General features: G+C 37.0%; 1 protein-coding gene across 3 annotated transcripts in view; it reads left to right on the forward strand.

Annotated features, from left to right (window-relative positions):
* The window catches only part of ZBBX (zinc finger B-box domain containing), a 120,182-nt gene that overhangs the window by 73,295 nt on the left and 31,378 nt on the right, over window positions 1–15,509 (forward strand). For all 3 annotated transcript variants that reach the window (XM_042956166.1, XM_042956168.1, XM_042956169.1), the window contains 5 exons: window positions 1,133–1,253; window positions 8,522–8,631; window positions 9,256–9,353; window positions 10,523–10,602; window positions 12,716–12,855. In XM_042956166.1, coding sequence (XP_042812100.1) covers window positions 1,133–1,253; window positions 8,522–8,631; window positions 9,256–9,353; window positions 10,523–10,602; window positions 12,716–12,855 — 549 coding nt within the window. The remainder of the gene's footprint in view (window positions 1–1,132; window positions 1,254–8,521; window positions 8,632–9,255; window positions 9,354–10,522; window positions 10,603–12,715; window positions 12,856–15,509) is intronic.

The raw sequence follows: 15,509 nt of genomic DNA on the forward strand, positions 1-15,509 counted from the left end.
TTTCCTGGGAATGTACCGTTGATAATGGGAGAAGGGTGAATCCCAGGCCAGATGCTATACCTTCTTCCTACTCATCGCCTGACAGATCTAGGGGATCATCTCTCAAGCACAGTGGCTCTTCTCTATGACTAAACAAACAAACAAACAAACAAAAAAGCGTGTCCTCATTTTTAGTTTCAGCTATCCTGTCAAGAAATACTTTGTTTTGCCCTGGAAAGGGGGACCTGTAGTGGAGGGATCTCCTTTTGCTCATGTCCTTAACTTCTTTTCTTTCAGTTTAGTGCATTCTGATGGTGTTTCTCAGAATTTCCTCCGATTGCTTTCTTCAACACAGCTCTACTTTGTGGGGAGAATAGGGACAGTGTGACTTACATTCTTTTGGTTTATTTCTCTTGCTGGTATTAGGCTATTTCTGGAAGCTATTCACTAAAGGCTATGGTATGAGGTTGGGACTGTTCTCTAGTTTCAGTCTTCAAAAATAATTTTTCCCATCCTTACTACTTCTCTTTCTTCTCCTCCAACAGGATGGTCAGTTTGGAGAGATGGGTAGTATCTAAGAGGGTGGAAAGACTGGTAATCCTGGATTTATACTGCTTTCTTTCCCAAAAAGCTCCATCAGTTTTAAATATCTCTGAATAATGGTTTTAATTTAGTAGTACTTCAGAAACATCTTAAGCATCTGGAAGTGAATTGCCATGGAGATATAAATTCATGAGGACAGTTGTCTCCTCCAGGTGCCATTCTGAGTTATTTATTTTCCATTTCCCATAATGTGTAAATATTATTGTCAGTGGCTATGATACATACCTTTATGTGTGTGTGCATTTATAGAATATGTAATGAATCTGCTTGTATTTATCTTTATCATTTAAAATAATTAGTTGCTTTTAAAAATGTTATGAATCATAAGATTCTTTCATTTCAAGGGATTATTGAAGAAAAGTGTCTATACAGTCCTTTAATAAATTGCTAACATTTAATACTTGTGCATTTATTAAGCCTAGAACTATTGATTACATAGATAAATATCAAAGCATATTTGCTTTAAAATTGGTGACTGGTATATCTTGAGAGACATGGTAATTTATAGACAAGTTTACATTAATTTTGCACATTATACTTATTTTTATAGACTCATTGGGAGAATGTGAAGTACAAACTAATCTGAAAATTTGGAGAGAACCACTCAATATTGAATTTAAAGAAGACAGTCTTTCGTATATGGAAAAATTATGGCTTAAAAAACACAGAAGGTATTTTCTGAAATTTTGCATTATTAATAAGAAATATAAAAGCTGTTTATGTTCCTGGCTTGTGTGACATGCTTTTTTGTAGCAGTTTTATATGTGTGCTTCACATTTGCATAAATAATTTTAAAGCAATATTAAATCCCTATGAAGCTTCTACTGTTCTAATAAGGATTTAAATTTTATTTATGTATGTGATGTATCATTCATTTAGAGTTTGCTATAAAAAATGCAAATGTGTATGTGAGAAAAAGACACAAATATGGTATAGAATTTAAGAATAATAGCAAAAATAATGCAATAAATGAAAGATTACTTTGAAAAGGTATTGCTCTCATTTTTTACATTAGCATAGACTTGTGAGGCTCTATTTTTCAGAATCTACTTTTAATTATACCTTTAATATTATAGTGTTATTAACAGTATTCAATTATTTTACTCAAAGAGTATATCATTACCTGTGACATTTCATAAATTGTTTAAAAGTCAAGCTATTAAATATTGGACTAAAATTATTACTAATTACATGTTAGAGTCATTCATAGTTGTTTTATGGTCGTATAAGATCTGTATTGGGAGGTACCTTTAAAGGCTCACTTTGCCCTATAGTAGTACTGTTCACACTTCATTGTGCCGATGAATCACCTGCCGACTGTGGCAAGATACAGATTCTTCTTCCGTAGGTCTGGGTGGGGCCTGGCACTCTGCATTTCTGAATTTCTAACAGCTCTCAGCTGATATTTGTGTAGGTAATTCTGCATTTTGAGGAGCAAGGTGTTGGAGGACCAGTCTAGAATGTACCTGAGGAGGGGTCATTAAGCCCTTGCTTCACCTTCATTCATACAAAACTATCTCCTGGAATGGCCCATTCCATTTTTGGAACATTCTGCCTGTTGTAGTATCTCCTAGTGAGCTGTAATTTGTTTCTGACTGGTTTCTAAACATGGTCTCAATTCTACCAATTAAGCCAATACAGAGCAACTTGAATTCCTCCTCTCCGTGGCATTCCTTCAGATTTTTGAAATCAGCCCTCATGTCTTCCTTGAAGTTTCTGTTTGACAGGTTAATATATGCCCCCCATGCCCCTTTAACTGTTTTTCATGTGGCAATTTTTTAAAAAATTTATTTCGAAATAGGGCATACAGAAGAGTTGTAAAACAGTATGAAGATTTCCCACATATCATTCATTCAGCTTCCCATAATGGCAACATCTTACATATCCATAGTGCATGTATCAAATCCAATAAATTAACGTTGGTACAATATTATTAACTAAACTACGGGCTTCATTTGGATTTCACCAGTGTTTCTACTGTTGTCCTTATTCTACTTCAGGATCCAATCCAGGATCTCACATTGCCTTCTTTGTCATAGCTCCTTATCCATTATAGTTCCTCAGTCTTTTCTTGTCTTTCAAGACCCTGACATTTTTAAAGAGTACTTGCCAGATTTTTTATAGAATATACTCAACTTGGGTCTATCTGATGCCTTTTCATAATTAGATTGAGGTTATGCATTTGGAGGAAGAATAACACAGAGAGGATGTGCCCTTCTCAGTGTGGTATCACGGGATCATGCTGTCAGTGCATCTTATTACCAGGATGTTAACCTTGAGCCCATGGTTAACGTGGTGCTCACTGAATTGCTCCGCTGCACACTCATTCTTTTCCTTTTGTGATTAAGGTCTTGGGCTGTTATACAGAATACCATAGACCAGGTAGCTTATAAACACAAACACTCATTTTTCAGTGTTTAGGGCTGGAAATTCCAAGATAAAGGTGCCAGCAGATGCAGTATCTGGAGAGAGACAGCTCCCTGGTTCATAGATGGCCATCTTCTCACTGTGTCCTCACATGGCAGAAGGGACAAGGGGTCTCTTTCAGATCTCTTTTACAAGGGCGCTAATCCCATTCATAAGGGCTCTGTCCGTATGACCTGATCACCTCCCAAAGGCCCACCTCCTGATACCATCACTTTGGAGTTAAGGTTACAACACTTGAAACATTCAGAACAGAGCTTTCTGCCCTGGCCCCAACAAGGTTCATGAACTTCTCATATGCAAAATATGTTCATTCCATTCTAAGAGCCCCAGATTTTCACTTATTGTAGCATCATCTCAAGTCTAAAGTTCATAGTCTCATCTAAATATCATCTAAGTCAGATATGAGTGAGTTTCAATGTATTATTCATTCTGAGGCAAATTGTTCTCTAACTGTGAAATTATGAAATCAAACACGTTATTTGCTTCTAAAGTACAATGGTGGGACAGGCATGGGATAGATATTTCCATTCCAAATGAGAGAAATAGGAAAGAAGAAAGGAGTAGCAGATTCTAAGCAAGTCTAAAACCCAATAAAGCAAATTCTATTTAACCTTAAGTCTTGAGAATTAGCCTCTCCATTGATGCTCTGCACTCCAGGGCCCACTGAGATAGAGGTCCCACCTTCCAGACACACTAGAGCAGGGGTCCTACCTTTCACACACACTGAGGCAGTGCCCCCACAGCTTTACTAGGCAAGGCTGGGACCCCAAGGCTCTGGGTGGCTTTGCCCCCATGGCTTTGGGTGGCCCCATTCCTATGATGGTTCTGTGTGGGGTCACATGCTTGTGACTTTCTTGGGTGGGAATCATGTGGCTTGGCTAGCTTGGTGTTACAGGGGCATCCTTGCCCCTAGAGGTTCACTGGGCATTGCTCTAATGGGGTCTCCCTGCTGTGTGGCCTGCAGCTTTCTCTGCCTGGGATGGGAGGTATAGCCCCGATGATTTTTGAATTGCCTTTGGAGGTCATTTTTCCATTGTCTCTGACAGTGGAAAATGTGGCTTCTATTTAGATGGCTAATCTTCCTATCAGATGACCATTTGGCCATACACTTCCTATTCTCTCCTGAATAGGCCCTCTCATTCTTTTCAATGTGTAAATTCTGATAATATTCCAAATATTTAAGTTTTGTTTCTCTTTTGACTAATAATTCTGTCTTTAAGTCATTTCACCCTTGCGTTTTACTATGAGCAGTCAAGAGAATCCAAGCCTTTCCTTCAATACTTTGCTTAGAAGTTGCCTTAGCCACATAACTAATTTCATCCCTCTTAAGTTCTATCTTACATAAAACACTAGGACACAAACACAATTCAGCCAAGTTCTTTGAAACTTTATTAATTAAAATTGCCTTTCCTCCACTGTCCAATAACATGTTCCTTATTTACATTTGAAACCTCAGCTGAATGGTGTTTACCATCCTATTTCTACTGATACTCTGTTCAGGATTACTTAGATATTCTGTAAGAAGATTGAGGCTTTTCCTCAGTTCTCCTCTTTTTTGAGTCCTCACTGGAATTGCCTTTAAAGTTTCTTTCACAGCTATATAAGGTTTTTTTAGTATGAACTTTAAACCCTTTTCAGCTTCTACCCATCATCAGTCAGTCAGTTCCAAAGCTGCTTCCACATTTTTAGCAGCACCCCACTTCTGGTACCAGCTTCTTTCTTAGTCCATTTGGGATGTTGCAATGGAATAACATAAACTGGATGCCTTGTAAACAACAAATGTATTTCTTAGAATTCTGGAGGTCGGAAGTCCAAGGTCAAGACACTGGCTGACTCAGAGCCTAGTGATAACCTGCTTCCTGGAGGCATCTATTTGGCTGTGTCCTCACATGGCTCTTTCGGAACTCTTCTATAAGGGCATCAGTCCCACATGGGGGCTGTGCCTTCATGACCTAATTACCTCCCACAGACCCCACCCTTAATGCCATCACATTATGTATTGGGATTTTCACACATGAATTTTGAGAGGGGGCACAAACATTCATATCAGAGTGATTAATAAATGTTTTAGGGGAGATGCCTTGAGATGATACAAAATCTTCTTTTTACCTAAATTCTCCTCTACTAATTTTAGTATTTACCTGTGGAATTTTCCAGCAGCAGAATAACTAGTGATTTTCTATTTCCTTCATTTCTTCTATATTTATTAATTAGAATTCTTCAAGGAAGAATATCCCTACTTCCCCTTTCATTTGTTTATTCAGTTGTTTATTTGTGTGGACTCATGGATATGCATTTTTTAATTAATATTGAACACTATTGTTATTTATTTTGTGACTCAAATAGTTCCTGCCTTGACCCCTGAGAGCTGTTTCAGGTTGACTCCCCTCTTCTTTCAATGCATCCTCATCCTTTTTTGTTTGTTGATTTGTTTGCTTTTAATATACCTTCATTTTCTGGCACCCAACATGCATTTCTGTGCCCTAGCCCAGAAATAACTTCTCCAAGTAATCTTGATTCCTTTTTTTTTGAAAATGGTATTAAGAAACCAAGATCTAGATTATAGAGGTGCTCATGGCTACACAGGTACCACAGAGCCTAGGTCATCTCAGAGAACATGTAGGAAATATATGTATGTGTACTTACCACTATACTCATATAGCCAAATTTATTTCTGTATCTATATACCTGGGTATCCATTGAGGTAAACATGAAGTACACTCCTACTTGACTCCAAACCAGCATCACATCCTTTCTTTGCTTATTTGTGGTTACTTTCACCTACAATGAGAATCCTGACTCTCATTATCTATGATATATTTACTCATTTATCAGTCCGTGTGTGTGTGTGTGTGTGTACAGTTGTTCCAGAATTTCAAACTAATATTACTGTGAGAAACAAATTTACCAACTAGAGTGCATTATTTGTATGTAGTGTTTTTTATCTTTAGACTACAGTATCTAGTCAAAAACTTTTTCTCCAAAGTTTCTGAGGCCATGGTGCTCATTTCTTTCCTACCTCCATTAGAGTAGCTCTGCCATTCCCTGGGTTATGTCCACATCCTGAGTACTTTTAAAAAATTGAATAGCATAAACTTGTGTACAGTTCTATGGATTTTTACAAATGCCTGGAGTCAAATATTCATCATAGCACCAAACAGCACAGTTCCATCAGCTCCAAATTCCCTCTTGCTTCCCCTTTATAGTCAACACTTCTTCTCCAACACAAGGCAACCATTGATCCATTTCTGTCCTTATACGTTTGCCTTTTTCTGAATGTCATGTAAGTGAGATCATGCAATAATGTAGCCTTGTGTGTCCTTTATTTAGCAAAATACATGTAAGAGCCATCCGTGCTCTTTGGTGAATCAAAATCCATTCCTTTTTATTGTGGGCCAGAATTTCATCATCCTGATGTACAGTTTATCCATTAATCTGTTGAAGAACATCCTGCTGATTTCTAGCTTTTGACAATTACGACTAAATCTGTTAGAAACATTTGCAAATGGGTTTTTGTTTGAATATCAGTTTTTAATTCCTTGGGTAAATACCTGGGGCCGGGCTGGCTAGATTGCTATGTGTATATTTATCTTTATAAATATACCGCCAGACGCTGTCTGCAAAGTGACTGCACAGCTTCCACACCTTCCTGCAATGTATGAGTTCTAGTTGCCCTCCATCTTTGCCAGTGCCTGGTATCTTTGGGGCTTTTTGTTTGTTTGTTTGTTTGGTGCTGGTCATTTTTCGAGGTGTATGGTTGTATCCCGTTGTGGCCTATGGTTCATTCATATACTGTTCTAGTCTACTTATTCCTATGGAACTGCTGTCCAAGCTGTCTATAGCTCTTATAAAGTGTCATGCCCATACCAGTCTTTTAGGTCTGAAGCTCATTAGTGTGTACCTGTCAGTTAGTCTGCGTTCAATAAATACTTGTTTACATTTTCAGGAAAATCTGGTGAGGGAGTCTTACTCTAAGAGACGTTTCATCCTTTTATTTACATGGCATGATCTTTCGAGCAAGCACTGGTGCCAGGGTCCCAATATCCAGAATACAGACCTATTTCATTGAGTAACTAGTTGTTTGTTCATGGGCAGATCATTTAAACTCTCTTGGTCTATGTTTTCTCATCTGCAAAATACTGAATTTAGAATAAACAGTCAATAGTTCCAGTACTCTGTTGTCTAGATTCTATAAGCCTTTGGTTCAGGGCTTTGCTCATGAAATTAAATAAATTTTTACTTCACGAAGAAGGAGTATCTGAATAATAGTAAACTTACGTGCATCTATGATTGAACTTTTTGTATACTATATCCGTGTCAAACTGGAAACAGGTTCCTGGTGGCCACGTGCCAGTTTGTTTTGACCTTTACTCTTTATATTTTCCATTACTTAATTAAATTATAGATGTAAGATGGTACGCTCATGAAATTTGTCAAGACACAAAGCTGAGTAATATATAAATATTTTGGAGTGTGCTGATATATACATTATATATATTGGGAAAATTCACATAGCCATAGATTGTCAGATTATCAAATTTTACTGCCTTTGCAAATTGTGAGAGAGGCCATACAGAGTAATGGTTAAGAACATTGACTTGGGGAGGCACACTCCTTGGGTTCAAATCCTCTTCTGTATTTACTACCTAAATGATTATACAAGTTGGTTTACTTCTTCGTGCCTCAGTTTTGTCATACGTAAAATTAAGATAATACGCGTGCCTAATTAATATAGCTGTTAATCTTTCATACCCCAGGTTAGTTAGAACAGAGCCTCGTACATTTTAAGCTTTGTGTCGATGCTACCTGTTAATATCATTAAGAAGGTCCTGACTTTTACACGGGGACTCCATGAACTGGCGTGGTCTGGAAGGGCTGTAGCTATTTATATTCTTGACTAAAAGGTGCCACCTTACCAGGAATTGGGGAATAGCCTATGAAACCAATGCATAATCCTGACCTCTGAGAATTCCTGTGTTTTGTTGCCTTCTATATGAGATGGGCCATATCAAACTTCCTTAACTGGGTGATAGATGCCATAGCTGGAGCACACTACACTGATATTGGGAAAGCATATTTTATCACCCTGCTGGCTTGGTTAAAGTTCAGGAAAATGTCTTTAGTTTGCCTTGGGACCTATCAACATAATACCTAAGCGGTGATGCACAACACACATTCATAAATTAACTTTTTGAATAGTGTGGTATGTCAGGGCCTCCATGTGGCTTGTAGGAACACTTAACTTTTGTCTTAACTTTGATTTTCATCCTAAATGAAAAGCAGTAGGACATGCAATTGAAAACTCTTGTATGATGTTAATTTGATTTACGAAATTATTTTAATAGATGAAGACTCTGTTACACAATCATACTTTTCTGCCATGAATCAGAAGTATAGCTTTGGTTTCATCATTAGTTTTGCATACTCATTCATTTGTGAAATAAATCAAGATCTTGCCTGGGAAAGTTTCAGGTAATGTATTTTAGTCTTTTAATTGCTTCTCGTTCTGTAGAACTCCACAGGAGCAACTTCGAAACATGCTGCCAGATGCATTCATACCTCAATGTAACACTGCTGGTGAGGCACAGTGTTCCCAGAATGAACGTGATGAAGACAGTGATGGTTAGTTCAGTCTTGATTCGATATTTTCTAATTTATTATTTCAAATTTCAAACACTAAGCATTTGTTAGCATCTGCTTTTTTGTTTTGTTTTGTTTTGTTTCGTTTTACTATATTAGCCTCAACTGGACTCTGCACCCTTTGTCTGTAGCTCAAAATCAAGCACACTCTCCTTCCCATTTGATAGATCTACTTTGCCTTAAATTAAATAGTTGGGTTTTTTTTAAGTTTGTTTATTTATTTTGAGAGAAAGTGTGAGCAGGGGAGGGGCAGAGAAAGAGGGAGAGAGAGAATCCCTAGCCAGAGAATTCCTCCGTGCCTGGTGGAGCACGGAGCTCAATGCAGGGCTCAGTCTCCGACTGTGAGATCATGACCTGAGCTGAAATCAGGAGTCAGATGCTTAATTGACTCAGCCACCCAGGCATCCCTAAGTGGTTGTACTTAAACGTTGAATGTTAAGAAAATGTGTGTTTTACTTGAGCTCGGGAAACTGACAGCATATATGTATTAGTGTGGGTGCACAAGAGAACATTATTCTCTTATTGTTGACTATGTTATTTGAAGATAGGGAATTATCAGGTGAAGTATATCCTTTAATGACATTATTTCCTAATCTTATTTCCTAGTTGAGGAGACCAAACAATACCCAGCACTTTTTCTGCCAGTAGAAGAATTTAACATAGAGAGACCCGAGCCATCTCTAAATATAGTTGAACTGGATGATGTAAGTGCATAATGACTACCCTATTACTGAGCAAACAAGAAATTCAAAACATATAACTACATATTATTTTCAACAATTTTTTTTAATTAAGCATTGTTGGGGAAAAATCTACAAGAGTTTGAATTTAAACATGCTGATAGGAATAAAATGGTATTGTTTTTAATGTAGGCAGTAAATTTGTGAGCTGAATTGATATTGTGCTATTTTTGGAAACATGTAGTGTGGGAGATGAGAAGACATTTTATTTTCTTAACTTATAGAAATGTAGTTTAGTGCTTGTTTTATTTAGCCCTTTATGTTATCAGTCTTTTAAACAAAAATTAGTCTCTTTATATGGTGTCTATTTAATATAATTTGTATATATGTAGTTTCTTGAATGTCATCTAGTATTGTTTTTTATTTAAAGAAAAAATAGTACTAAGATTTAAGGGATTTAGTGTAATAACTTGAATACAAACCTCTAGAAGACACAAAATAGAATCACCTGAAAGTTGAGCCAGTCAGAGCTGGAGCTTTAGGATGAAGGTTTAAGTTGGGACAAACTCAGCACATTTCTGATTTTCCAGTCATCTAGTAGCTGAATGTACTACTTGTCCTCGATATTCCTCTTCCTGTGATTGTCACAGAAAAAGGCTAGAAGGGAGGAAGTACCTCTCTAAATACTACTTTCTTCTTCAGGTTAATAGCTTCTGCTCTCTCTGTGTGTGTGTGTGTGTGTGTGTGTATGCACGCACGCTCCTAACCACATTTTTATTTCCCCTCTGGATAAATTGTTAAGATACTGAACAAATAAGCACACATGCTTACATATGTGTGTGTGTTCTTGGCATTAATTAGTTGATGCACAGAGTAACCTTGTAATATGCTGGCCAGAGAACTAAAAACACCTCAGTCACTAGCCTACTTTGCACTCAGTAGTTACATAGTAAAACACCTGTTAACTGTTGTTTCTAGGTGTGATAGTAGTAATGACATGACTGACACAGCCAATGCCCCCAACAAATATTTATTGCATTAGTTCTCCTGGAATTGTTCTATGGTACATAGTCAGAAAGCACGTGACATTGCTTGTAGGGAGAAAATTCTCTAAATATTATGTACAAGTTAGATGGTTAATATATAATACATTTATTGAACATACTAATATTATACTACATACATTTAATAAGACTTATGAAGAGGAATTTGAAGAACCAGGAAACACAGTGCCCTACAAAGTTGAGTTAGCAGATGTAGACAGTCAACAAAGGTAAGATCTTTCTAAATCGCTTTTGATGTTTATTAAAAACCTACCCAAGAAATCAACTATCTCTTTACACTTGATCTTAGCCAAAAGGCCAAGAAGCGATTCAACTATCTCTTTAAATGAGAAATTCATGGTGTAAAAAAACATGACTTCGATATTAGAATATATTTTACTAAAGCCATGTTTAAATTTGTGCACAATATTTCTAACATTTGCCAATATTCAATAATTAGAAAAGTGACTATAATGATATGTGTATACTCTGACCTAATATCTGGATTATTTAATAGATACTTCTAAATTTAGCATTATTATTTGAAATGGCTTACCAAGGATGATATATTTCGTATGAGCTTTCTTTGTATTTCCATTTTCTATGAACCCTAAATAAAAACAGATATATTAATGATTAGTTTGAGAGATAAAAAGATGTCCCAGTCTATAGATTACTTTCTAGGTAGAGTTTACTATGTGATGAATTAAATAAATGAAGCATGAAGCGTAACAGTTCACTTTGTAACTATTTTTATAATTTTGTCATTTCCAAGTGAAAAATAACATCTAGCTCTGTTAGTAATGTTAAAAAGTACTCCAAGTCTCCTTTGCTGCTGAAATCTTAGCTAGAGTTTCATGTATTTTGACTACAAAGTTTTAATTTGGGCAAACAGCAGAGTGAAGTTCCTACTAAGTAGCCCCAACCCCATTTTTTGTTTGTATGTTCAGATCAACTTAGAGTCTGTCAGCATTTTGGAGTAGCAGTGGGCCTAAGTGATGCTCTTGGACCTGAAAAGCCCCATGTTTGAACACATAGACTCACATATCTAGAAGCAAATGTGCTTTTGGCAGGAGACAACCTTTTGGTCAGTAGATAAGAGATTTGTATGGATTACTGTATCCCTAAGGAAATGAATGACATTTATGCTAATTTGATTCCTTTATATATCCTATTACAAGTTCTGCTTTGACCTCCATGTTGTAGAAGCCAGAGAAAGTTACTGATGATGGTTTGGCAATAGTTTTGCACTTTGGGTTTGGAGGTGTCCGTGGAGTTTCTTCTTTCCTAAGAAGAATCATAAAGGATCATAAGTGGCACAGGAGCATAATCCAGGAGCTTTTATGGTGGTGCTATGTAAAGCTTACATAAATATCGGGTATTATTAAATATATTATTCAATTTATAGAAAATGTTTAAATTGTACATATGTTAGGGGCGCCTGGGTGGCTCATTGGTTAAGCGTCCGACTTTGGCTCAGGTCATGATCTCACGGTCCGTGAGATGAGCCCCGCGTCGGGCTCTGTGCTGACTGCTCAGAGCCTGGAGCCTGTTTCAGATTCTGTGTCTCCCTCTCTCTCTGACCCTCCCCCACTCATGCTCTGTCTCTCTCTGTCTCAAAAATGAATAAATGTTAAAAAAAATTTTAAATTGTACATATGTTAGTATATAGTAATCATCATTAAAAACTGAAAATTTGACTCTGATAGTTCAAATGAAAAGTTTATGTAAGTACTAAAACCTTGATTTCATCAGATTTCAATGAGCCTGAAAAGGTAACTCTCCATTGTTAGAAGAAAGAATATAAGGAACCAAACATATTTCAGAATGTTTGTTTTAAAGAGAGAGAGAGAGAGAGAGAGAGAGAGAGAGAGTGTGTGTGTGTGTGTGTGTGTGTACGCAAGCAGGGGGAGAGGGGCAGAGGGGGGAAGAGAGAGAGAATCTTAAGCAGGCTCCACACTCAGCACAGAGCCTGACATGAGGAGCTCGATCCTCTGACCCTGCGATCATGACCTGAGCTGAAATCAAGCATTAGATGCTCAACTGACTGAACCACCAGGTGCCCTAGAATATTTTTTTAAGGAAGCTCTTAATTGACATTGTTGACATTGTTCAGTTAAATCTGATTTGGTCCAGTTGCCTGTGTCTTTAAACCCAAATACTATTTAGTTACTTGTGGTTTAGAATGTGTCCACAGTAAGGTTAAAAAAAATATTAAATTAATGTAAACAAACCTATTCCTTAAAGGTTGTATTGTATTTGTTTTAATAAGCTGGGACTTTTTACTTTCTTTTTTTATCCTTTCTTTCAACTCTTTTCTTTTGCTGTCCCTAAACATGAAAGTTGCACGTTTCATAATTATCAGAATACTTTTCTATATGAAAATGACATTCATCAACGTCATGTTTTCACCAAGGGAAAAGCAGACCTCTTACATCTTCATCTGAACAACAGCTCTTCCTCCTGTAAAAATAACTCAAAAGGTAACTTTTTTTTTTCTTATGGATCAACATGATTAACAATGAATGTTGGTAATTTAATAAAACCAGGTAGGTATTTCACTATGTAAAAGCTTTACCTATTCTGCTGTTCATTTAAACCCCACAAAATTTGGTGCTTAGAAAACCTTGGTTGAAAATATATAGTCTTCTAGCAAATACCCTTTTCAGTCAGTGGACAACAGTGTATCCAGAAGAAAAAAACTGCCAGTGTATCCAGAAGAAAAAAGTTATTATGGACTGAGAAAGCAGCATTTAAAAGATTACATGGATATGCCTTTAGTGACAAAAATCTAATTGGCATCCTGTTGCCCTCCCTTGTGTTAAATCTTCTCCCCAAATATTCAGTTTTGATGTAAAGTTTTACATAAGTGATAAAACCAAACCAAAACAAACCATCCTGTTTATATATCTACATTATTACTAGTAGTTGCCTTAGAATTTATAGATTAGGATGCTGTGTGCAAATGTCTGGTTTCAATTTCCAGATGGTGAGAGCACCATTTAAAGATAGTCACAGTAAATTATCCTGGCTTGGAAGTCAGATTTCATTTCCATTTCTGCCTTAAATCATTGTGTGACCTTGAACATGTCACTGCTTTCTTAGATCGCATTTTCCTAACCTAAAACATAGGGGTTAGATTACTTCTAATCTGCTTTTCAAATATTATTTCTAATCTATTTAGTATTTTCAGAAAAACTAATAAATATATCTTGTGTGAAGGACTTGAGAGATACTTGAGAGCATTATTTAAAATAACTAGTTATAAAACTGATGATTCCCTTCTGATTGGGTAGTAGATGGTAGAGAACTGTGATTTGTGGTCATCCTGCTGGACTTGACATCTTCAGCCAATAAGCCTATAAATTATTATGACCAACTATGAGCTATATCCACATGGGAATTTAGGACTTTACAGGGCTCCAGACCTAGTCCAGAAGATATTTTTTGATCTACGTGGAACGTTGTGTCCCAGTTACCTTTGGGGAAATGCTGAATATAAATACCCATTAAGTGTTGCTTTAGGGGAGCCTGCGTGGCTCATTCGGTTAAATATCCAACTTCAGTTCAGGTCATGATCTCGTGGTCCGTGGGTTCGAGCCCCACCTTGGGGTCTGTGCTGACAGCTCAGAGCGTGGAGCCTGCTTCGGATTCTGTCTCTCTCTCTCTCTGCACCTCCCCACCCCTGCTCTGTCTCTCTGCCTCTCTCTCAAAAATAAACATTTAAAAAAAAGTGTGACTTTAAAGATGCTTGATTTATTTATAGACTTTATTTTTTAGAGAAATTTTAGGTTCACAGCAAAATTTAGCAGGAAATACAGATTGTTCCGATACACACACACAGACACACACAGACACACACACTCTGCCTTCTCAAACTCATAGCTTCTCTCACAATCAATGTCCCAACCAGAGTAGTACATTTGTTACAATCAATAAACATGCATTGACACACCATTATCACCAAAAGTCCATAGTTCACAAGGGTTCCCTCTTGGTGTTGCACATTCTGTGGATTTGGACAAATTTATAATAACCTGTATTCATCATTATAGTATCATAAAGAAATAGTTTTAGTACCTTTAAAATACTCTGTGCCCTGCCTTTTTATATTACCTCCCTCCCACCTAATTCCGGCAACCACTGATATTTTTACTATCTTTATGATTAAGCCTTTTCCAGAATGTCACATAGCTGGAATGATACAACATGTGATCTTTTCAGATTGTTTTTTTTCACTTAGTAATATACACTTAAAGGTGATTCCATGTCTTTTCGTGACTTGATTGATCCTTTTTAAAAAATGTTTACTTTTCAGAGAGAGAGAGAGACAGAGAGAGAGAGCCTGAGTGGGGGGAGGGGCAGAGAGAGAGGGAGACATAGAATCCAAAGCAGGCTCCAAGCTCTGACCTGTCAGCACAGAGCCAGATGCAGGGCTCCAACCCACGAACTGTGAGATCATGACCTGGGTGGAAGTCAGAGGCTTGACTGATTGAGCCACCCAGGAGCCTTGATCCTTTTGTGTGTGTGTGTGTGTGTGTGTGTGTGTGTGTGTGTGTGTGTGTGTCTATGTGTGCTAAGTAATATTTTATTGTCTGGAAATACCACAATTTATTTATACATTCACTTACTGAAGAACAACTTGGTTAATTCTAAGTTTTGGCAATTATGAATAAAGCTGCTATAAATATAAACATCCATGTGTGAGTTTTTTTTTTGAACATAATTCTCAACTCATCTGGGTAAATACCAAGGACCGCAATTGTTAGATCGTATGGCAAGAACATGTTTAGTTTTGTAAGAAATCACCAAGCTGTCTTCCAAAGTGGCTGTACCATTTTGCATTCCCACCAGCAGTGAATGAGACTTCCTGTTCTCTGCATCCTTGCCAGCATTTGGTATTGTCAGTGTTTTGGATTTTTGTCATTCCAGCAATAGTGGAGTGGATTTCATTGTTGTTTCAACAACTTACAATTCCCTAAAGGCATATGATGTTGAGCATCTTTTCATATGCTTGTTTGCCATCTATTTATCTTCTTTGATGAAGTGTCTATTAAGTTCGTTGGCCCATTTTCTTATTGTTCAGATTTTAGATTTTTTAATGTTTTGGATAACTACTTTATCAAATATGTGTTTT

The sequence above is a fragment of the Panthera leo genome, chromosome C2, assembly GCF_018350215.1.
Source record: "Panthera leo isolate Ple1 chromosome C2, P.leo_Ple1_pat1.1, whole genome shotgun sequence".
In the NCBI taxonomy this organism is placed as follows: domain Eukaryota; kingdom Metazoa; phylum Chordata; class Mammalia; order Carnivora; family Felidae; genus Panthera; species Panthera leo.